The sequence below is a fragment of the Notechis scutatus genome, chromosome 6, assembly GCF_049901735.1.
Source record: "Notechis scutatus isolate UNSWTSFEM ecotype Mainland chromosome 6, rNotScu1.2, whole genome shotgun sequence".
Classification (NCBI taxonomy): domain Eukaryota; kingdom Metazoa; phylum Chordata; class Lepidosauria; order Squamata; family Elapidae; genus Notechis; species Notechis scutatus.
Window position 1 is genome coordinate 50,156,627 of NC_142014.1, and position 24,930 is coordinate 50,181,556.

The following is a 24,930-nucleotide window of genomic DNA, read 5'->3' on the forward strand; positions in this document are numbered from 1 at the left end:
ATTAGACAATGCACATGTTTTAAATAGATGACAAAAGATAGTTTTGTATTGTTTGTCTTGATATATAAGGAAAACACAATAGCAGTGAGAAAGAAACTTATGTACATATTCTTACATTTTAATTCTTTACCATAATCATCTGGGATAAAAAAAAATTAGAAAGGCTGATAGTGGATGACTATTGAAATCCAATGAAATAGCTCTGCTATTTTTCTATTAATGTATTCTGCCTGATATGGATCAGATAATAGTTTATGAAAGCCAAATGAGTACCATGCAAAGCTTGAGAATTTCAACAGCTAAATATTGCCAGTCTACCTTAGCTGAAGTTTCTACATTATTCAGTATTCAGACAAAAACGTGCATTATAAAAGTATTTCTGATTCAACTTTTTGTTGAGAAAGAGCTTTCATGGCAAATTAAAATTTCAAAGCAAGTTTAGAAATTGAAAAATCTTTTATTTCCACACATGCGCTGAATTAGGTTTGTACATAATGGTGGCTAAGATATTTTATGTTTCCCATTGGAAATTAGATTCAATTCTTTCAAAAAGTTCCTTCAAAAAGACTGGCAAACTATGCTCTGGAATGAAAAATAAGCTCATATTTTAAAAAATGTACTTACTAACTTCGAAACCATTTATGATTTATAATTCTGCACATAGACAACTGAAGTTTGGTTTGTCTTAAAATGTTGAAACAGCAAATTCTGATTGATAATAAAAGGATTGTTTAAGCTAGGAATTCTTGTCATTTTTTATTATTTTGACATACTATTTGTAATTTTTTACTTGATTTGTTCTAGAGTTTCAAATTGATTTTACTTGTTTGAATGTATTGTTTTTATTTACTATCAATAAATAAAATAATACAGGGACATTTTTATATTATTCATCTAATTTCTATACTCCTCATTTTGCTTATGTGTCTCTCCATGATTCTGCATGATAATTTTTCTTAACATCCTGCAAATTTCACAGGACAACAAAAATTTTGCTTCCTGGACATATTTGGGTGTATCTTTATATACTGTATTGTTGGTTGTGTCGGCTGGTGCTCCATTCAAAATCCAAGAAGGAAATACTTAGATTCCATTAATCAGAGAAAAGATATCTTTTACTGGAAATCAAGTGGTAGCAACAAAAGAATTTTGAATCTGAGAAAATGGGCGCGTAAATCACATATACAAAGTAATGGCAACGTTCCCACCCCCAATAGTTCAATTGGCTCATCCAATTAAAAGTTGTGTATATCATCATGTGGGCATCTCCAGGTGGTGATGAGGCCTCTGTCCGTTGACCTTGACATATTTTGATAAAGAGTTGCAGCTGCACATAGCATAGGTTAGAAGCCTAAGCAAGAATCTACCCCGCCCCCCAGCTTATACAGTTCTGGTTTGTAAACACCTCCAGCTCAGTTCCCATAACCATCTCCCCCCTCCTCCCCCTGTTACTTATGACAGCCGAAAGATGCAAAGCAACTTTTATGAAAGTGATATCAAAGGTGACGTTTTTGTTATTTCAGACAGATGTCTTCAAGAATAACTGAGAGCAAGTTTAAGGAAGACATTTTGCTTGATTCACAGATCAGAATCATCATCAATGACAAACAGTTCAAAGATCTGTTAGTGGGGCCTGAGAAAATCACATGAAAAGCATTTAAGGGTGTCATTTATAATTTTCTTGGCAGCTACCAGCCCACTGGTTGTCGACCAGTGTTATAGTGCAACATGCCACTGAAGATTCATTTCCAGCATTCACATTGAGATTTCTTTCCTAAAAATCTAGGTACAGTGAGTGACAAATATGTTGAAAAGTTCCCCAGGATATTCCCACAATTGAAAATGGTATAAAGTAACTGGAATCCATCCAGGCCGATTATTGTTAGATACTGCAGCAAAATGCATCAGACACTGAATACAAATGGAAGTCAACAGCAAAATATTTTTAGCCCTGTTGAACTCACGTTGGAAATATTATGCAATTAAATATATCATTAAAAGTTAATTTCATATTTTTCAAGATTCCTATACGATAGAGTTATTCTGAAATTCTATTTATGTTCAGTTTGACGGGATCTGTCATAATCAGAAAAAAAATCAGGAAGTAAAACTTTTGGGAAAAAAATATTGTCCAGTGGCCTTTTCAGTTTGCAAATCTAATATTTATTCATAAATATCTTTAAAACTAAATTAAAAATAAATTTTCATTAAATACCTTTTGCTTTCTTTGCCACCTTTTTACAATATGTCAAGCCTGAAATAAATAAGTTTTCAACAATACTTCCTGAAAGTGTCTTTTTATTATAATAATGGTTTATGGTGTTTTTTTTATTTTGATGATATTAAATAGTAATAAAACCTGTGCTTTTATATGAATAAAAATATAATAAAGATGTTGATTGCCATGATGAAATTGTAATTTAAATTCATTTTGCTTTATTATGAAATAGTTAACTTGAGACAAAATTTTCAGATTTTTTTTTCTTTCTCTTTATAGTGCCTGCTGCTTCTCTTACTACTCCACAGACACCAGTCAGTGGACATTCGAAGCCCCAAATACCAGTTACTTCTGCATCCCTCACATCTGGCTCTTTGACAACACCTGTTCTTCCCACAGCTAACACTGCAACAGTAGTTGGTACCAGCCAGGGGGCTGGTGGGAATACACAGCCAATGTCTGTTTCACTTCAGTCTTTGCCAGTAATCCTGCATGTACCTGTTGCAATGTCCTCTCAGCCTCAGCTCCTGCAAGGTCACACAGGAACCTTGGTTACTAATCAGCAGTCTGGCAGTGTTGAATTTATACCTGTCCAAAGCCAATCAAATGTTGGCAATCTAACCAAAACTCCTTTGTCTCTATCATCAACTAATTCAGCAAAACCAAACAATAACCCTTCAGTATCCAGTTCAAGCATTCAAAGGAACTCTCCAGCTAGTGTTGGCTGCTCAATAGGGACAACCCTTGCAGTGCAAGCTGTTACAACAGCACATCCTGTTGCACAAGCCGCAAGGACTACTTTGGCTACTGTGAGTACTTCAGGAATTTATACTCCTCCCCTCAATAGGAACTCCATACAGATGAAGATTCCTATATCAGCCTTCAATAATTCAGCTGCTTCTGAAATGAATACTACACCAAGAATTGGTGAGTTTTTCTTTCTTTATTTATTTACATATCACATTTAGAAACTGCCCAGCTTCCTCTTCAAATGACTCTTAAGCTTTGCACAAATAGACATTTATTTCACATATCTATACTGCCCATCTCCCCCACAGAGGAATTACAATAAAAAGTGAAAAATATAAAAATACACTGCTCAAAAAAATAAAGGGAACACAAAAATAAGACATTCTAGATCTGAATGAATGAAATATTCTTATTAAATACTTTGTTCATTACATAGTTGAATGTGCTGACAACAAAATCACACAAAAATTATCAATGGAAATCAAATTTAGCAACCCATAGAGGTCTGGATTTGGAGTTACACTCAAAATTAAAGTGGAAAAAAACACTACAGGTTGATCCAACTTTGACGTAATGTCCTTAAAACAAGTCAAAATGAGGCTCAGTAGTGTGTGTGGCCTCCACGTGCCTGTATGACCTCCCTACAATGCCTGGGCATGCTCCTGATGAGGTGGCAGATGGTCTCCTGAGGGATCTCCTCCCACACCTGGACTAAAGCACCCCCCAACTCCTGGACAGTCTGGTGCAACATGGCATTGGTGGATGGAGCGAGACATGATGTCCCAGATGTGCTCAATTGGATTCAGGTCTGGGGAACGGGCAGGCCAGTCCATAGCATCAATGCCTTCGTCTTACAGAAACTGCTGACACACTCCAGCCACATGAGGTCTAGCATTGTCGTGCATTAGGAGGAACCCAGGGCCAACCCGCACCAGCATATGGTCTCACAAGGGGTTGGAGGATCTCATTTCAGTACTTAATGGCAGTCAGGCTACCTCTGGCGAGCACATGGAGGGCTCTGCGGCCCCCTAAAGAAATGCCACCCCACACCATTACTGACCCACTGTCAAACCGGTCATGCTGGAGGATGTTGCAGACAGCAAAACGTTTTCCACGGCATCTCCAGACCCTGTCACGTCTGTCACATGTGCTCAGTGTGAACTTGCTTTCATCTGTGAAGAGTACAGGGCACCAGTGGCGAATTTGCCAATCTTGGTGTTCTCTAGCAAATGCTAAACGTCCTGCACGGTGTTGGGCTGTAAGCACAACCCCCACCTGTGGATGTCGGGCCTCATAGAGTCTGTTTCTGACCGTTTGAGCAGCCACATGCACATTTGTGGCCCAGTGGAGGTCATTTTGCAGGGCTCTGGCAGTGCTCCTCCTGTCCCTCCTTGCACAAAGACGGAGGTAGCGGTCCTGATGCTAGGTTGTTGCCCTCCTACAGCCTCCTCCACGTCTCCTGATGTACTGGCCTGTCTCCTGGTAGTGCCTCCATGCTCTGGACACTACGCTGACAGACACAGCAAACCTTCTTGCCACAGCTCGCATTGATGTGCCATCCTGGATGAGCTGCACTACCTGAGCCACTTGTGTGGGTTGTAGACTCCGTCTCATGCTACCACTAGAGTGACAGCACCGCCAGCATTCAAAAGCGACCAAACCATCAGCCAAAAAGCATAGGAACTGAGAAGTGGTCTGTGGTCACCACCTGCAGAACCACTCCTTTATTGGGGATGTCTTGCTACCTGCCTATGCTTTCCACCTGTTGTCTATTCCATTTGCACAACAGCATCTGAACACTGATTGTCAATCAGTGTTGCTACCTAAGTGGACAGTTTGATTTCACAGAAGTGTGATTGACTTGGAGTTACATTGTGTTGTTTATGTGTTCCCTTTATTGTTTTGAGCAGTATATATGTATGTATATTAAGGACTTAATTTAAAAAAAAATTCAAGAGGCAAATTGATTAAAATTAATTAAAAGATGAAGGAAGGGCTTTCAAGGGCTATGGCTCCTCAGGTGAGGGTGCACAGCCATGTTTTTTCAGAAGAATAGGAGAGTGCCAACCTGTCTGACCTCCAGGGGAAGAATGTTCCATGGAGTGGGGGCAGTGGCAGAGAAAACTCATCACCTAGGCCCTTACCAGTCAGAATTCTTTGACGGGTTCTATACCTTCCTTGTCCAACTGGGTGGGACAGTGATGTTTTGGGACAAAGAAGGTTCCATAGGTAGCCTGGTCCTTTGTTATATAGGGCTTTATAGATAACAGATAATCAGAGTTGGAAGGGACCTTGTAGGTCATCTAGTCCAACCCCCCACCCAAGCGGGAGACCCTACACCATTTCTGACAAATGGTGGTCCAATCTCTTAATCACAACCAACACCTTGAATTGAATCCAGAAGCAAACTAGCATTTGTACTACCTGAAACTTCCAGATACTTTTCAAGGATACCCCATCTAGAGCTTCTTTCAGTAGTCCAAACGGCAGGGCATGAGTGACTGACTGAAAAGCCTCCGTATCCAGGAAAGTGTGTAACTGGCACACAAAATAATGCTGAATAAAGGCTCTCCTAGCCACATCTGCAACCTATTTTTCAAAGGAGCTGTGAGTCCAGGAGCACCCCCAAGTCTGTCTTGGGTGATGTAATCCCATTCAAGACCAAAGATAAACTCCTGAATACAGATGGCCTATCCACAGCCATTCTGCTTTATCAGGGTTCAGTTGAAGTCTATTGTTCTCCATCCATGCCCCCACAGCCTCCAGACACTATGAAAGAATGTCCATTGCATCATGTATTTAACCTGCAACAGATAAAGTAGATACAAAAAATTCATACATCCCTTTAAAATGCCAGTTTTTTGAGATGTAAAAAAAATCATATCAAAATAAATCACTTCAGAATTTTTTCCACCTTTAATATAACATATAAACTGTAAAATTCAATTGAAACTGAAACTAAAATCTTTTAGGGGAAAAAAATAAAATGTTTTTGCTGCATTTTGCTATTAAAATAGTTTGTTGGACAATGCAATGAAATTGTTCCTTGATCTCCTTAGAGAATCAGACATCCAGATTGTTACCACCTCCACCAGCAGCAGCAGATAATATAGCAAATAAGAAAGCTGAAGTGCCATCACAGGTATGATGTTTTGTTTGTTTAATAGAGACTACTTTATTTTCCTTCCATTCAACAAATTGGGTCAGGTGTTGTAGTTATTTATTGCTCACATAATTTACTTTTTATTTTAGGATATTAATAAAAAGTAAAAGTTACTTATTCCTTATTTATTTATATGACATAATTTTTGAACAACAAAACCTGCCAATTCTAGAGCAGTTCGCAGTTCTTTTATATAGGTGACAGATAATAGTAACAATTACAATAGAACTTCTGATCATGAAGGCTTCTGACCACGACTAAATCAGGTTCTGATTAAAAAAATTCACAAAATTTTTGAATCTGGTCACAAACACATATTCTGCTGGCGATCAAACATGACCCCTGACCCAGAAATTCCTGAAGACGAACCATTATTATTACAAATTATAGTTGTGACCAGAGGTTCTACTGTATAGAGTTGTTCAAATATTACAAAGTGTTTTGTTTCATATTGAACAAAGATCACACATTTCTTTGGTTTCCCATCTATGTGTTAGCTAAGGTGGGGTTGGAGGACTCCCAATTGCTCCAGCAACAGCTACATCTGATACAGGGATCATCAGTTGGTAAATTCCGTCCAAAATGCTAGGCTAGCTAGGTGATTCAGTATTCGGGTTAACTGGTCCATATGGGACACTGGTAGATTCAGATATGTGAGCAGGAATTGGCAACTTGGATGATGATCTTAGAAATTGTGAAAGATTCTGCAGCTATAGTTGATCCTTCAATTATAGATTAAATGTTAATCTTTATGTCGGTACAGCTGAAAAATGTAGATCTCTCCTGGCTTGTATTATCATAGATAATATGGCTAGATTTTACTTGTTGCACTTAACAGTGAGAAAGTTTACATGCTTAGAAGGTGCTGCCTACTGGTGTACACAGGAATCAAAGCTTGTGTATGGCTGTGCAAAGCCTGTCCCTGCATTTGAGTTCTATGCCCCTTTCTCTTCTCTTGCCAAGTCAACCAGAAGGCTGTTCCCTTGAAAAGCACCTTTGATGTAATTGTTCTCTAGCAAAGATATTGTTGGTTCCTGCCTCATCAGTTTCATTCCTTACAGATGATCCTTGTCACTAGCTCAAACATGTCCCAGCACAATAGTACCATATCTTTACAGTAAACAATATGTTGTGCTTAAAAAAAAGTTGGTAATGATTAAACCAGGGTTGTGGTTTGGGTAAATTGTTTAAAATTCTGAGCAAATGCAAACCAGAAATATAACTTACCCCACTAGATAACATCAATGAATGGGTGGATAAGAGATATAGGAAAAAATGATTAGGCCATTTGGAGTCCCCAAAATGAATGGTTTATTGTTTGATTTCTTCTGTAAAAATGACACCTGTATTCCAAATACATGGTTTAAGCAAAAATGTATTCATGTGTACACATACTGAAGAAATGACTCCAAAAAGTTGTTTTGTTTACAATGAAAATTTGTGATTACAAAAGTAATGATGAATGTTGATTAACTAATTTTTGGTATAGTCAAAAGTAAATCTTGGGGGGAAAAGATTTAGAGCATGGGTGTCAAACTCAATTGCATTGAGGGCTGCATCAGGGTTGTGTTTGACCTCGGGCTGGAGTGGGCTTGGCCAGGGTGAGCATGGTCAGCTTAAAGTCACTCATGTCGGGTGCCTCTGTAGGCCCGAGTGCTCTGCCAGAGAAAACGGGCTCCCGAGTTCCATTTTTGGCTGCAACGACCTCCTGCAATTCTCTGCCAGCAAAAACGGAGCTCAGGAGGGCCGTTTGGTCCTCCCGAGGTCCGTTTTCACTGGCAGAGTCACCGCATGCCAGTCCTTCACTTTTCAGGGCAGCCCTGCGGACCAGATCTAAGCATCTCACGGGTCGGATCCAGCCCCCAGGCCTTGAGTTTGACACTCCTGATTTAGAGGAAAATGAAATAAAATTTAGTGAAAGTAGAATGACTGCAGGAAGAGTGCAAAAGTGTTAAGAATTATGTGTTCTGACCAAGTCTTCGGAGACTGTAATTAAAACAAGTCTTAAAACAATTTTAAAAACAAGTCTTATTTTATTGCAATGCTGAGAATTATTTTCATTCCCAGCCAGTAATGTATCTCAAACAGTCCTTGAGATAAGCACTCACCATTCGTTCCTGTGAAGTGCTGCCAATAACAGAAGTGTCAAATAAACTAGAACAAAAACCAACCGAAGTACAAAGCTTCAAGAATGAATCTCAACCAAACGAACAACTTTGCTTCCTGCAAAGGTTTCGTCATCTTTGCCTGTCCTTTATAACTTATGGGAGGGGCAATCACCTCCCAGCTTTACTTCTGAGTTGCACCTTTTGTTTCAGCTGCTCTCACCTTCTAGTAGCTCTGTGCACACACGCACTGGGAACAGACTCCCCTGGGTCCTCTGCCTTGCTGCTGCCAGGCACCGGAAGCATCACCCCACTCCCAGATGGTCCTGGCCCCATCTCTGCATCGGACCCAGGACCCTTGTCCAAGTCCTCTCCAGACTCCCAGACTGATCCCTTTTCTTCCCCACTGTTCGATTCCTCTGCCATCTGCACAGGCTGTCGGTGAATCACAACATTTATTATAAAGTACCTCAAGTCGATGGAGTGACAATAGTTGGAAATATGAAAAACATGCTTAATGGGAAGATGAAGGGGCTGTGAATGAGGGAAAAAAGAGAATGATTGCTGAAAAAAATGACTATAATATAATTGTGTAAAAGTGTGCTTAACAAGTTGTTACAAGGATTAAAACGTATGTTGCTATTTCTTTTTTTTTTTTAAACAAATTTTATTAATTTTACAGACAAACAAAGCATCATTAAACATTAAAGACATTGAACCTCTTTCCACTATAAATTTTACAAGGCAAATAAAACATTGTTTTATACAATACAATTCTAATATATCCCATTTCAACTTAAATATTTTTTTTAGCAAATTTCTCATTATTTCTCTTTACTCTTATTCAATTACATTTCTTCTATATTTATCCATTTTATACTCATCATATTCATATTTCCCTCTGCCTTGTTTACAAATATTCCTCTCGCTTTCTCCCAAGGTTTTATTAAATCTCAATCAGACATACACACACAAAACACAAAAACATAAAACTTCTTTTTAAAAAGTAGCTTGGCCCCGGATTACCTCTCTTTGTATGGACTTCAATTAAATTCATGTTCAACTTATATACCATTACCTATCTTATTACCCTTCTATATCTTTATTATAACTTCTCCCCGCTTTCCACTCTTCTTAATTCTATTTTATTTATTTCATCTTAATTTAAATCATTGTATTTGTATCTTTTGTCCATTCTTTTCAATTATCCATTTATCTCATTCATATTAGAAAAAAAAATATTTCTCCTGAAATCACTAATCGAAGTATGATGCCTTTCCATCGCTCCCCTACATTAACATCTAATTCCATATCTAATTCTGCTTAGTACATTCTACTTACTAAAATAGTAAATCCATAAAGTAATTAAATATATAATTAAACATTAAATCTCATAGCATTCCAATTATCTATTTCAAAAACAAATACCATAATAAGTTCGTACGAACATCCACACAATAGTCAATTAATATACTTAAACTATACTTAAACTAAATGTTTTAGACATTCCTTTTAATATTTTATTAAATCTTAAAATCTATCACTATTAAACCTTTAATATTTTAATCTTTACTTAAGCCTTATAAAATTATAATTTTCTAATTCTCATACAAATACTACAATACTATCATGTACCTTGCAGAAACATTTTGAAACAAAGTTATGCATTACCCATTATCCATAAAAAAAGATTTCTTCTCCACACCTTATTTCATACCTTTTTGGCTTTTTTCCCCCTTCTTCCTTCCTATCTTATCCCATCTGGTATTTTTACCCCCCTTCGCTCCCCCCCTCTGTTACATTTCTCTTTTCTTTTGCTTTCTAACAGTATATTGATTATGCATCTTATTTTTCTCTTTCTTGGATGTTTTTTTTTTAAGTCTTATGTCCTTTTAGACTCATTAAAAATGGCTTCTTCTTCTTCTTCTTCTTCTTCTTCTTCTTCTTCTTCTTCTTCTTCTTCTTCTTCTTCTTCTTCTTCTTCTTCTTCTTCTTCTTCTTCTTCTTCTTCTTCTTCTTCTTCTTCTTCTTCTTCTTCTTCTTCTTCTTCTTCTTCTTCTTCTTCTTCTTCTTCTTCTTCTTCTTCTTCTTCTTCTTCTTCTTCTTCTTCTGTATCCTCCATTAATTACTATATTTGTTGATAAGTAGCAAGCGCCATTTCCAAAAAGCAAAAAATTTCTCTCACACCGTCTTTACCTTCTTTTTTTATCCTCTCTCAGTTCATCAACAGATAAAGCCATTATAAACCTTTTCTTCTTTTTGCTCTTCTTCTTCTTTTTAGAACAACCAAGATAATTCAAAACTTAAAACAATTCCCCAAAATCCCAAAGTCATCAAACAGTCCAAACAGAACACAAAGTTCTTCACACTTTTTCTTCCTGGGGTAATATCAGTTGGCAAGGAAAAAAAAAACCCAATCTGTATTTTAAAGTCTCATTACAATTAACTTCCAATCTCAAAATCTTCCAGGCATCTCCTCCAGCAAAATCTTAATTAAAATTTTCTTTTTGTCCTCTCCCTTCCCACTTATAACAGAAAGCTTTAAATTTTTACCTTCTATAAAATAGCAGGATTTTCAATATCCATTTGTTAAATCCATGTGGAAGGAGAGTAACCTTTCTCTTAAAACACTTTCACTCGCCGCTTGTAAATCTCTTCTGGAAACAAAGTACCTTCCAAAAAATCCGAATTTTCAGGATATTACTTGTATCTTATAGTCCAGTTCAGCCAAGAAACTTTCGCTTCAGCACTTTCTCTACCTCCAGCACGATCTTGTCCAGCTGTCAGCTTCTTTGTGGCGGCCATTACAGACCGCCGCTCCACCGCCTTGAGAAAGAGGGTTAAGCCGGGTGTGGAAGGGGTCTGCGAAGACCCCAACCCCCTGTCCGGATCCCTCCTATCTTGGGCTTGCCTCTTCATGGCAGCCCTAGCCTCCAGATCAATAGATCAGAGGCATCAAAGCGGCTAGCGCAGCAGGGATCGCAAATCCCTGCCGCTCGCAAAGCCGACAAACCGGAAGTCCCCGTATGTTGCTATTTCAATAGAAAGCAAGGAATAGTTCAAACAGACAAAGGAATTGTACAGCAATTTTGACTTAAATTATTTTTGAAAATTGAATGAAGAGAGCTAAACGAACAATCCCATTAGAATTAATGGAATGAAAAATAAACAAAATGACATCATATGAAGCTGAGACAAAGAAGACCTAAATAGTATTTTAGAGATTTTTTATGGGAATAATAATAATGATACATTAAAATGTTATGTGTAAAAATGGAGAAAATGTGATTATACAATATTTTGAAGAATGTTAAAATGGTTTTTTAAAAGGCTGCATGTATAGGAAAGATAATTGGAGGAATGTTTAAAATATGGATGTCATTTGCTTATGGAGTAGCCCCTGAAAATTCATGAAGAATCAGGATGGCCTACACATCCATCCTAATTCTACAAAAAGTCATCAATAAGTACAGCTGATGTTTGTTTACTGGATGTTATAAGAATAGTGTATAATAGAAGTAAAGCATGTATGAAAATAAATAGATAGCTTAATTACTAGTTTGCGCTAAGCAGGGAAGATGATCAGAATGTCTCCTTGGTTGTTTAATATATCCATGGATAAACACATTAAGGATGCTTTTGATAACATATCAGATATGTTGATTGGAAATATAAATGTTCATGTATGTGTTCATGTCTTTGACAAAGCATTTCAATGAAAGTAATTACATGCCATTCTGTGATTGCATGCTGCGATGAGCAGTATAGGTCTGAAAATTAATGCATCAAAGACCAAGGTTTGACCAGGAAAATAAGTGAATTCTAAATTATACATATATAATAAAAAGAGCAAGTACATTAATTAATGTAACCTAAGGATATGGAGAAATATTAAAGTATGCAAACTCAAGTAGGAAGGTAGTGGGTAACCTATAATCTATTGCAATGGTGGTGAACCTATGGCATGCATGCCACAGGTGGCATGCAGTGCCCCTCTGGGCACGTGCGCTGTCGCCTCAGCTCCACCGCGCATGTGTACGCCTCTCACCAGCCAGCTGGTCTTCAGGTCTCTGCCACACATTTTGGGCATGTGCGCACGCGCTTTGGGCACTTGGTGCCAAAAAGGTTCGCCATCACTGATTTATTGTGAGGAAGGAATACAAAAGAAGGAAGAGTGCTTGTAAAAAGTATTCTTCCTCACTTTTTTTATATGGTTGTAAGGATTGGGTATGTCAGAAGGAATGTAGATATAAATTAAATGTAGTGGAGTACTGAGTAATTTAAGAAACATGTATGGAAAAGCTACAGAAGAGTTATCACGGGCAGTGAATAAATGTGGATTGAATATAAAAGTGAATAGCCAATACAATAGGATTTCGTCACAGAGTAATGAATGAAGACCGAATTACAAAATGATTACATGGAGGAAGATGATATGCATTGATGGAAGAACTCATGGTTGGGTGTAGTTAATTACAACTCAAAAAAAGTGAACATTTTGAAGAACAAATCAATGCATGAGCAACTCTCTGAATATGTGATAAAAGTAAGGATTACTCTGCAGGGAAACATATTAAACTAGTTTTATTTTCTCTTGCCATATGTACGTATGTATTTTTCTTGCTACTTATTGTTTTTCTGCATTTTGCATGATGTTACCCACTTTAGAAAAATAGCATATATGTTTTTGTGTGTGTGTGTATATATATACATACAACAGTTGCAGTATTGAATTTGGAATCATTTTTACAGTGGTAGGAGCTATTTAAACTAGATAATTCTTTAGATTAGCTCACTATATAACAACTGAATGTTTAGATTGCTAAGAATGTTTATAAAAACAAATGTGCAGTTTCCTCTAGCTAAAATCATTTTCATTATTATAAGTATGTGTCTGTCCTTTTTTTCAAAGTGATTATGGGCACTGTAATTGTAGAAAAGAATTTTCATTTTAAATTTTCATGGCAAGTTGCTGTTTTATGTATTAAAGTGTGTAGAATATTTTAGCATTCTTTCTAAAACAACTTCTCACAGTATTATGAATATTTATTACTTTTTCTTGGTCTTTTAATTTTGAACTCACAAACTAAATTGTGTTGTAATTGTAACAAACCAGGTACAACATTTTAGAATTGTATGGTCATCCAAAAACATTTAATCCAAACTATTATGGTACAAGAAAAATTAAGGTGGAGTAATCTGGAGTATAAAAATTAAATTGACTACTCTTTTCTATGTTTCTACTGTTTAGAAATATGTAACTATTAATAAGGCTTTTGCAAGGCTTTCTAGTTCAATAAGAATTTCTTTAAAGCATTCTAGTTCTTAATATTGCAGGTGTTCAGTGTTCTTAATCTAGTTTTTAAATTTATTTTATTATGTTACATTAAAATTAGTTGTATTAGAGTTGGCTCCACTGAAACTAATTGTATATTTCAGTAGAGTAATTAAAATACCTTGGATCTCTGTGGGAATAGTTTATGTCATTTTTAACACTCTTAAAAGGAAATTTAAAACCTATTACAAATAATGGGTGTGGGTAATTTTTTGGGTTTTTTTCTTGCTTTTTTCATTTTCCAGACTGGAAAGGTTACAGGAAGTATTGCAGCTGGAGTAATTGATCTCACATTAGACGATGAAGATGATGGTTCTTCTCAAGGTAACTGAAAAGATATAGCTGACCAAAAATAGGATTTTGGTAATGGAAGTAAGAATAAACTATGTTGCAACATATTAATTTCAGAAATTATTAAAATCAAAAATAAACATTTATTAATTAAAATGACTTACTATAAAACATTATTCAAAACTGAGAGTTTTAAAACTTCATAGTGCATCTGATTTCTGCACGCCATGTATGTGTATGCCTTCATAAAATTCTGGTCTTTGCATATATTTGATAAACACCAGTTTGCATACAGAAGAAATAAATCTACAGAGGATGTTACAGCCATCACTCTTCACGCTGCTCTGACTCATTTGGAACAACGGGGGCTATGTGAAGATGCTTTTTGTAGATTTTAGCTCTGCATTTTACACAATACTTCCACAGAGACTAGTGTCTAAATTTATGGATCTTGGACTTTCTTATTCAATCTGCCTTTGGATTATGGATTTCCTGTCTGGTCGCTCTCAGAGGGTCAGATTAGGTAATATCTCTTCAGTCTATATTAACACTGGTACACCACAGGGTTGCGTGTTGAGTCCTTTACTCTATACTCTTTATGTGCATGACTGCATTCCCATTCACGCTAGTAATACTATTACTAAATTTGCAAATGATACAGCAGTGATGGGACTCGTCTCTGAGAGGGGGAATGAGCCTGCCTATTGAGATGAGATGGACCGGTTGCTTTCGTGGTGTGGAGACAATAACTTGATTCTTAACACCAATAAGACCAAGGAGCTTATTATGGACTATAGAAGGAATAGATCATCCAGCCCTTGCTTATCAATGGAGACGGAGTGGAGCAAGTGGCCAGTTTTATGTTTCTGGGTGTTATCATAAAAGAGGACCTGACCTAGGGTGCTCACATTGTAGCACTGGTCAAAAGAGCCCAGCAGAGATTATACTACCTGAGACTTCTCAGGAAACAACTGAATGAAAAATAGCTGGTGACCTTCTACCGCTGCACCATAGAGAGTATTTTAACTTACTGCAGCTGTGTGTGGTTTGCCAATTGCACAGTGGCAGATAGGACAGCACTCCAGAGGGTTAATGTCATTGCCCAGAGGATCATTGGTTGCCCTTTCCCCTCCTTGGAAGAGTTTTATAGCTCCCACTGCCTTAAGAAAGTTCAAAACCTCAAAGATCCATCTCATTCTGGGCACCCTTTTTTTGAACTATTAGTATCTGGCAGACGGTACAAGATAATAAAAACAAGGACAAATAGGCTGAAAAACAGCTTCTATCCCAGGGCAGTAACTACATTGAATTCTACTATATAGTGCAATATTAATGCAATATCAGGTTTTCAATTAAATTGTGTAGAATGTGAAGGATGTATGTTTATGTTTTATTTTTGTAGTTATAATGTACACTGAAGATGGCATTTAATTTCATTGTACAAGGTGCAATGACAATAAAGTAAGCTAAACTAAAAAAAAAACACCCTAAACTAAATTTGTTTGCCCCAGATATTGTCAGTGCTTTAGCTGTCCATTGGAGTTATCTTTGTAAAAAAAATAAATGATTTTTTTAAAAAAATATGGATCAATGTAAGATGTGAATTGCATTTTAATTATTTAGTGTAATTCTGGAAAATGAACTGGACAGATCCATTTTATTTTTTTTTACTGTTACAGTATTCTTATATGAGTTTACTCTTGAAAAATGACAGAAGTTGCAGTTAATGCAACATTTACTCACCAGACTTTTGAGCAGTGTGAGGTATGGGGATGATATAATGCCCCTGCAAAGTCCAGCCACTACTTGCTTACTAGACATGATTTAAGATTCAGATGCTGACTTTTAAAGTACTAAACAGACTTGATTAGCTGCCATTATCTGCCTGTTTGCTATGAATTGCCCAGTAGACAAAAGGAAGGAATAGCAACCCATGATAAGGAAGAGAAGGTAGGGAGCACCTGGCTAAAATGAACAAACTTAAAGAATCCAAGACCAAGTTAAATCCAAGAGTTGTGATGAAGCTTGTGGAAATCTTATCTGTTATCTTTGAAAAATCATGGAGAACAAATATAATACTATAAATATGAAGCACCAACATGTTCATAAATATCTTGTATGAATGCTTAGCAATATTTTGCAAACAGCGCAGGTAAGGAAAATAACATATAATGTAGATGACATTTTCAGTGTTTGGAAGAATCTTGACGAAGTAGAACAGAAGATGGAAAGTTAGATGAATTTTAATAGAAAACTGCAAAGTCCTACGTTTGCACAGGAAAAATCAAAGCTGTAAAAAGGAAAGGGGCACTTGAGTTCCAATAGATGCAAAAAGAATTTGATTGGTGAATCACAGGTTGAAGATGGAGCCAATATTGTGATGTAGCTACAAAAAAATTCAATGTTTTGGCATAAAAGATTGAAGACAAACTATGCAGAATAATCAGAAAGAACATATGTCTTTATTTAGTTTTTTTAAAAAACAAAAAAATTGAAGGTGAATAGCAAATATTCTCCAAAAAACGATTTGCGTTTGAACAGTACTAGACATTTTTCTAGGTACTTTTTCTGTATTGGCTTTATATTTCTAACAGATGGCAAGAAGCAGAACCAGAACCAACCTAACAACCCTGGAATGGGCCTATCAGCCCCATCTATTGCTCGCCCCTTACATCCAGTACAGACAACTCCTCTCCAACAAGCTGGTGTGCCAACAAGTGGCCTGTCACAAGCCACCATACATGTTCTCCCCACAGGTAATATTTTTTTAAAAATACACTGAAAATTTTCCATTAAGCCCTTTGTTGAAGGGAGGGGGGAAGAATGGTCATATTTGATTTGTTAAGAATTCACTAATCCTGACAGGTGAGACTTTATTGATTTTCCTTGGTGCAGTGTGAGTAGCTTCTCTTTACATTCAGAACCTTTATTCTTTATAGCTATCAGTAGATGCCTGCATTGATTTTAAATGACTAATAGTTCATTTAAAAAAATATACATTTCAAAACAGTAAATTCTTCTAGTTCTTTTGGTTAATAGTGTTCCTGGGTTATTTACATACACATATATACCTTCACATACATGTAAAACTTTACTAACTGTAGACAGTCTGTACCCATGTCTCTACTGAAATCTCAGTTGTAACTTGGTGAGGGAAGCAGCTGTTCACGCCTGTTTGTATATTCAGTTCTTGGTCCAGATATATTAGCTGAACAGGATTTAGGGGTATGTAATCTTTTGTAAGCAACAGCAATAGCACTTAGACTTATATCCCGCTTCACAGCCCTCTCCAAGCAGTTTACAGAGTCAGCATTTTGTCCCCAACAATCTGGGTCCTCATTTTACTGGCCTCAGAAAGATGGAAGGCTGAATCAACCTGAAGCCAGTGAGACCCAAACTGCTGGCAGCTAGTGATCTGCAGAAGTAGCCTGCAGTACTGCATTCTAACCACTGCGTCACAGTGCTCTTAGGAATCTATGTATAGAGGATGCTTCATTATGGTCTCTATATGGCTCACATATGGGGTTTCTACCTGTGTAGAAATTCATTAGAATGTTTGGAAGCAGAGGCATTGGTCCCGTTGAATATGTCTAGAAGCTTAGGTGCATTTTGTCTTAAACCTTTAAAGTGCTTTCGTAAGCAGTTGTATATTTGGAAATAGCTCATTTGTTCCATTATGCTTCAAACTTTGTAGCTTATTTCTTCATCTTCCTTTTTCATTGCTTTTTTTTTTAAATGTACATGCCAGTTCATTCTGGAGGTCCAGCAAGCTGTTACGTTGCTTTCCCTATCGTAGCTGTTGCCTGTCACTTCCAAAGCCCTACTTCCGAAAGGTGTACATTCTTTTTGCTTTTTCTGTCTTAGAAATGGTAATGCTATAAAAAAAATCTATACACTACCAGGCTTTAGGACAGGCAGAGGTTACCTGGAAAATTTGTCTCGCCTAGTTCTGACTTGTTTTACAGAAATTAGGATGATCACCCTTCTCAATTTTCCTGCTTGCCATTGTTCCAGGATATTGTTACATATTGTTCCAGGATTGCATTCATTCATTCTGTGCATCCATCCTTCTCTGGATGATAGGCAAAAGAAAGGTAAACCTGGACTTCCATATTTTGGACCAGTGCCTGCCAGAACGGGGCTGTGAACTGAACTTGTGATCAGTCATGACTCAGGTAACCCATGTAACTGAAATATATGTTGGATGAACAGTTGCATGGTTTCCTGTGTTGTCAGAAGTCTGGCATGGGATGGGCTATTTTGGTCAGTATATTGATTAAGATCAAGATCATTGTGGCTCTCTTGGAAACCAGCAAATCTGTAATATAATCCAGCAAAACAGCACCCCAAAACCTCTAAGGAAGTGGGCAAAGAGTGCAACAGTCCAGGAGTGGCACCAGTACAGTTTTTGGCTTGTGGACACTCTACACAAAAAAACATATACCTTCCACATTATGGCACATCCAGAGTCACCAAAAGAGATCCACAAAACTAAATGAAGGGTCTTAAAGAAAATGAAGTAGCTGTCTGCTGGGTTGTGATGACCTTGGCGTGGAATGAGCCCCTGTAGGGACAAAACACACCTGCAGAAGTAGAATGTGTTGTCCTCCCCATGACCAAGGGTTAGGCTGTCCCCCGGTGTCCTGGTTTAACTTCCTTCACTGTGTCCTCATGAAAGGGCCTCACTGTTGCTCATCCTGAATGTATGCTCTTGCAAATTTTTCAGTAGGAATGACAGAACTGAGGCAAGAGCTTACCAAGTTAAAATGGGTGAAGAACAGGTAACTATTAGAACTGTTATTGCTTAAGCTTCTGTGCTATATTTAAATGTTCCAGGTTTCTATGCTCCCTTCTGGACTTCAATCTGATGCTGAGTTCCTTTGAGGAACTTTAAAGGCTAACTTAATTGTCAAAAGCTCTTTATCTCAGACGGTGTAGTGTTCCTCTATTGACTTTAATTTATGGGAGTAACAGACACAAGGAAATAAAGTTCTATATAGTGCAGCGGCTTCTGCAATACTGCCCCCACTACAACATCTGATGCATCAGTCTCGACAACAAAAGCTACATGGGGTTAGGGTGTCTGAGGATAGGTTCTGACACAAATGCAACCTTTAGGCTGTCAAAACATGTCCTGATCAGCCCCACATAACCTTGGTCCTTTGGGGGGGGGTTGGATAGGGGCAAAGTGAGCATTGCAAATTGTGGAATTAAGGCTTGGTAGTAATTTGGCTAAGCTCAGGAGGCATCGAATGTCTTTGACTTGATGCGCGGGTTGCCAGGCATGTAGAATCTTGACTTCCTCGGGAACCATGTCAACGCTCTCAGGAGAGATCTGGTTACACAGAAAGTCAATCATGGTTAGTGTGCACTGGCCACCTGGTCTTTTGGTTTCTAATGCACATGTGTGCGTAAAGACAAACTGGAAGAGCAATGGGCAATGGCTGGCATGCCTGAAGAGATAGCAAAGGCACTGCCATTTCATGTTGGGGAATATCCCATTTGGCCACAAAGGCTGCATCAATAAAGTTTGCAGTTGCCCCTGAGTGCACCAGAGCCATGTCATCATCTCTCTAAGGGATGGACAGGACAACAGACACTATGAATTGCCTGGATGGAGTGGTTTGGGATTACTGAGACTGGCCCACTGCCAATGAACTTGACCTATTGAGTCCTCTAGGCTGGGTTCTTGACATTTCCCACTGGCAGCTTCTTCACCTTGGCAGCCATATGACCCCGTCCTCTACAATAAAGACAAAGGCCTTCCTGTCACTGACACTCTTTTTCCACCTGTGACAAACTTGGGTGGTCTGAGCTTCTTGACGTAATGCTGGGCCTGGGAATTGTCATGCGTCTTCTAGCCCTATGCATCTCCAGACAATCAGTGCAAAAGCACAGGTGCATGAGTTCCTGAAGGGTTGAAGGACATTTGATGCAGGCCAATTTATCCAGAATTCCAAAGAGACCATCTCCTGGAATTGGTCAATGTGACCTTCTTCATTCCATTTCAGGTCCTAGCCTGAAGAGGCAAAAGTCACTTAAATGGTCCACAACTTGCCTTTGCCCCTGTTTGAACTCTCACAAATGATGATTGGCGGTTTGGGCCTTCACCGGGTCCTCATATAATACTGTGGGGGAAAAATTAGGCTGTTTGGCAAAGATGCTGTAAATTAAAAGTGCTTTCAGAAATAGAAATGTTAATAGTTTATTTTTAGCAATTAACAAAATGGAAAGTAAAGTAAAGATTTTGTTTGAAAACTTTCCCAAAAATTGTGTCTTATGCCCCAAAATCATAAATATCTGTTTTCAATCCGTTTTCCCAGAAAACTCTAGGCCAAATCGTTTTCCAATTAGATGTGGTAAGTCCACTTCCCATCAATCTTCTTAAGAAAGTCCAATTCATCGCTCAGCAATCTTGTTGACTCCAAATCTGTAGAATCTATATCCCGCTTTAACCTTCTTCAGCAAAACTGCAGTTTTCAAACTAAGTTCCTTCTTTCAATCTACCAAGAACAATTTACATTCCAGTCAATGCAGTTGTGAGTTTGGGTTGGCTACAGATGCTTCAGTCTGATTCAAGGTTGATTTAAAATCTTTGTTATTTATGAAACATTTTACAAAAATTTTCAATATCTTGTAGTTTAAATAACATTGTTTTTTCAAAGACTTTCCAGGGGGATTTATCTTTTAAGTTGATAAATTGTTCGCATTTTAATGTAATCTTGTAACTGGGCATTCACAACCAAACAAACCATTCTTTTCGAGGACAAGGAAATTTAAATGTACTGTAACAAAGTAGCCACAGAGAATGTTCAAATAATATTTCTTACGATAAAGTATGATGAGACAAAAAAGAAAAAAATTCCATGAAGCATTCAAAAATTATGATCCGAGCTTTTTAAAAGCTAAGAAAATATAAGATCCTTGTAGTGAAAATCTTATGAAAATAAAAATCCAAACAGGTCACTTTCACTACCCAGGAAATCTCTGTTGACTTCCTTACAGAGAAAGTGGAAGTAACAGAGTTGGTAAGAGTGAAAAAACATTGAAGAATTCATATTAAAATACAAGCAAGGGATTAAGGTAAAACAGCCTTCAACCAACTTTTAAAAGGAAAATCAAGATAAAAAAGAAAATTCAAACCACACAATTAAAACCCAGGTGTGCTTAAATAAACCAAACAGCTGAGCAGAAAAAAGATGACTATCCGACTGCTTCTACTAGGAAACGTAATCCTCGAGTCCTTCCCAGGAGGATCTATAGTTGTCCAAGGATCACCTTAGATCATTCCTAGCTATTCCCATTCAGATCTAGAGAACTAGCTGCCAAAAGACCCACTTTGGTGGCAAAATCAGCTGTTTGTCTTGTATTTTTCTGAATCTTATATGCTTTCATAAATTCATAATTGACTATAATCTAGGCCTTCTGTTGTGTATAAATAGATTTCAGTTCTTGTATTTAAAACATCCAAAGTCCCTCTCCCAATTTGCATTATCAAAAGCTTTCTTTTACATCTAAAAAAATTAATACAGCCTGTTTGTCATTGCATTGTTTAAATATTTAATTATACCCAAAATGATTCTTATATTATCCTTTAGATGTCCTTTAGGCAAAAGACAAAATATTTAGATTCATTCTTTCTTCAATAATAATTGATTTCAAAACACAAAATCCATTAGGTAAACCTTCAAGTCCTGGCGCTTTACCTATTTTAGTTTTTTTTAATTGCTTATGTAATATCAACAGTCATTGGACTATTCATAATTTTGTTTTGCTCTTCTGATAAGGGATAAATGTTGATTTTGTACATAATCTCATTTGCTCTACTGAAACTATTTGTTTCTCATATAAATTAGAGTAAAAGTCCCAAAAAGACTTTTTTGGACTAATAAAATATTTTCTGATTAATTAACTTCATTTCAAAATCACATGTGTATTTTATGTTTGTTAAAATGTGAGCCTATTGATTTTCCAAGATTGGGTATTTCAGTTCTTTATTCCAGAGATTATTTGTGTTATCGATATTAACCTTTGTCATATTCTTTACATTTATATAAAATTGAATGACAGTGTTGCTTCAAAAATAGTGTATCCTAAACATGTTTCAATTGAATATATTGTTAAGCAGACTCTTAGTTAAATTATACTCAATACATGACCTCTTAAATCCTTAAAAATACTTATTGGTAACCATTTGGTTTAAGATATTACTCATTTAGTCCAAAACGTAAATAAAAGCACATCGTATTCAGATATGAATTATTCTGTAATATAGTTCTTTTTTATGTGAATCTAGTTAGAATTCAATGCCTTACTATTCATAAAGTCCTCCAAAAGTTAAACTTGGACTCTGTATACATTACTACAAGTGTTGCCCAAGTCATCCTGGTTCACAGTTTTTCTGCAGATATGTAGGGAAATGGTGTTGCAACTCCCACACTGAAAAGATCTGCTGTCCCAGGAAATTAAGACAACATCCATATCAAAGAACATTGAAAAACTATTCTAGTAGTACTTCTTCCCTGCAAGAAAATCCTTTGCAAAGATTGTGTCTTATTTCTTTACCTTCACCTGCTCAATAATACTTAATAAGGATTCCTACCTAATCTACATTGTACTTAAATTGTTTTTCTCCCTAGCATTCCTTCTCTTCTTTCCTGTGCTTCTCTTGTATTAAAATATATATGACAACAATCTTAGTGGACCTTAGCTTTTAATGGATCATCATTCCATGTACCCTTTGATGCCTGGACAATACATGAAAGTTCCCATAATCTACCACATTCTCTGTATAAACAGATCACACAGCATTACAAATTGAAAATCCACACATAAGTAGGTGTTTCCTTTGAGAGAAACATATTGTCTTTGGTTCTCCTAAAGACCACCACTTGCCAACTTAAAATAAGCTTGTACCCTGTTTCTCCAACACTACGGCCTCCCCCAATAGGAAGTCCCAGCATGTTTTATAGGCATGAAATGAAATTAAGCCCTTCCCCCCAAATTAAGCCCTATATTAAAACATGCAAAGTGGGGGGGGGGCTTGCTGTTAGGAAGTACTTTTGTTGCACACCCGGATATGGTGCTGCCTGCATTGACCCCGATACGAAGTGCTCCACCAACGCCGAGGTCAACATCCAAGCCGTCGCCACCTGCCCAAAGATGCAAGGGAGGGGAATTAAGTCACCCCCGAAAAGATGGCCTAGCCATCTTTTTCGGGGCTCAAGAAAAAAAAAAGACCCAGCCTTATTATATGAGAAACACGGTACTTGGTACATAGTTAACAATGATTTTATTCACAGAGATTACGATGAAGATGAACAAATAACTTGTCTCTTAAGTGGTTTATTGAATGATCAGTTGTACATTTACACAATTCATCAACTTTCTGCCATACTGCACTTGTTTCTTATAAATGTTTTACCTTCAGGGCTGCTTCATTGAACTGATAATTGAAGTAGAAGGTATACCTCTAGCCATATATGAAAAGGCAGACTTTCCATCAAAACCAGCTGGAAGCAGAAGGTTGCAACAAAAACTACATTTGCCTGTAGAGTTGACAACTCAGTTGTTGATCCCCACCCCCCAATTGTAATAAATTAATTTATTTCTAATGCTACAATGTTTTCCTTAAAAGACAACAAAATAACATTGGAGTTAAGATTGTTAGAAACTTGTGAATCTCCAGCATTTTTTATAATTACATTGACTACAGATTGCTGTAGAAATAATCACACCAACAAATCCTGTCCTAAAATACCACCGTGATTGGGCTATTAAACTTGTTTAAGTCAATATGTTTTCTATGTTATTGTTAGGTTGGTCATACAGCCAACCAGATGTTTAGACCTATAGTAGGCACGTGTTGCTTGATGGGGCTATGATATTATTTACACAACAATGTGAAGTCACAGCTGCCATTTCTTTAACTGGTTTTCATAAGCATAAGGTTTTTTTTTACTATTATTTTGCCTATCTCTTAGCCCAGACAACTGTGAATGTAACACATCGCCCAGTGACTCAGGCTACAGCTAGACTCCCAATACCAAGAGCTCCTGCTAACCATCAAGTAGTCTATACTACTCTTCCTGCCCCATCAGGACAGAATCCTGTGCGAACCACTGTTATGCAGAATTCTGGTTTAAGGCAAATCAGCCCACAAAATTCAGGTAAGAAGCCTTTTCAAAAGTACATTTGTAAGCTGTGAACTGAAACTTATAATTATCAGTTGCTAATAAAAACATGACAGTCATAATATGTTCAAAATATAAATCTCAATTTTTAAGGCAGTAATTTTTTAAACTTAATTTGATTTCTGCTGCAATAGTTTACTAAGAAATATGTATAATTAAATTTTATTTCATAAATGTTTGACATGAAAAATCATTCAACAAAAATATTTAAAATGTTTATAATGTAAATATTCAATATATTTTTGTGTTAGCATGTCACTTTGCAACTTTATTCTTTAGATGGTGAAATGGGTGGAATATAAATTTAATAAATATAAAAATAAACTCAACTTGATTTTTAATTGATTTTTTTCTGTTCTATCTAATTTCTTTAAAAATAATTAGGGGATTCATAAGTCACTTAACGACCACAACCAGTAGTGCCAGGATTGCAGTCATTAAGCAAAGCAGTTATATGGGTGTCTTGCTTCACAACCATTTTGTTCAATGACCAAATTCTAATTGTAGTCATAAGTCAAGGACTACCTGTGAGTTATTAAAATAGCATGGTTCATAATAGCTTTCCAAAAAGTAAGGCATAAATACATTGATACTAATGTCTTTTATAGGTGTAACCGTGCGAGTGCCTCAGACAACAGCTTATGTTGTAAATAGTGGGTTAACTTTAGGATCTGGTACACCTCAACTCACAGTACATCATCGGCCTCCTCCAGTACATACAGTAAGTACATTTATCTATTAAAATGAATATTTAGAAAAGATGATACAACCACACAGAAGATCAAATGTATTTATGCAGGGATCACTTATATTTAAAAACTAATTGGGGATAGTTATGATGGAGAAGAAATAGTAAGGTGATGATATTGAGCTGG

At 36.9% G+C, this 24,930-nt stretch overlaps 1 protein-coding gene across 10 annotated transcripts in view; it reads left to right on the top strand.

Annotated features, from left to right (window-relative positions):
• ATF7IP (activating transcription factor 7 interacting protein) overlaps positions 1–24,930 on the top strand; it is a 99,613-nt gene that overhangs the window by 69,902 nt on the left and 4,781 nt on the right. For all 10 annotated transcript variants that reach the window (XM_087968220.1, XM_026694606.2, XM_087968221.1 and 7 more), the window contains 6 exons: positions 2,498–3,145; positions 6,028–6,110; positions 13,817–13,895; positions 16,457–16,618; positions 23,846–24,031; positions 24,664–24,776. In XM_087968220.1, coding sequence (XP_087824346.1) covers positions 2,498–3,145; positions 6,028–6,110; positions 13,817–13,895; positions 16,457–16,618; positions 23,846–24,031; positions 24,664–24,776 — 1,271 coding nt within the window. The remainder of the gene's footprint in view (positions 1–2,497; positions 3,146–6,027; positions 6,111–13,816; positions 13,896–16,456; positions 16,619–23,845; positions 24,032–24,663; positions 24,777–24,930) is intronic.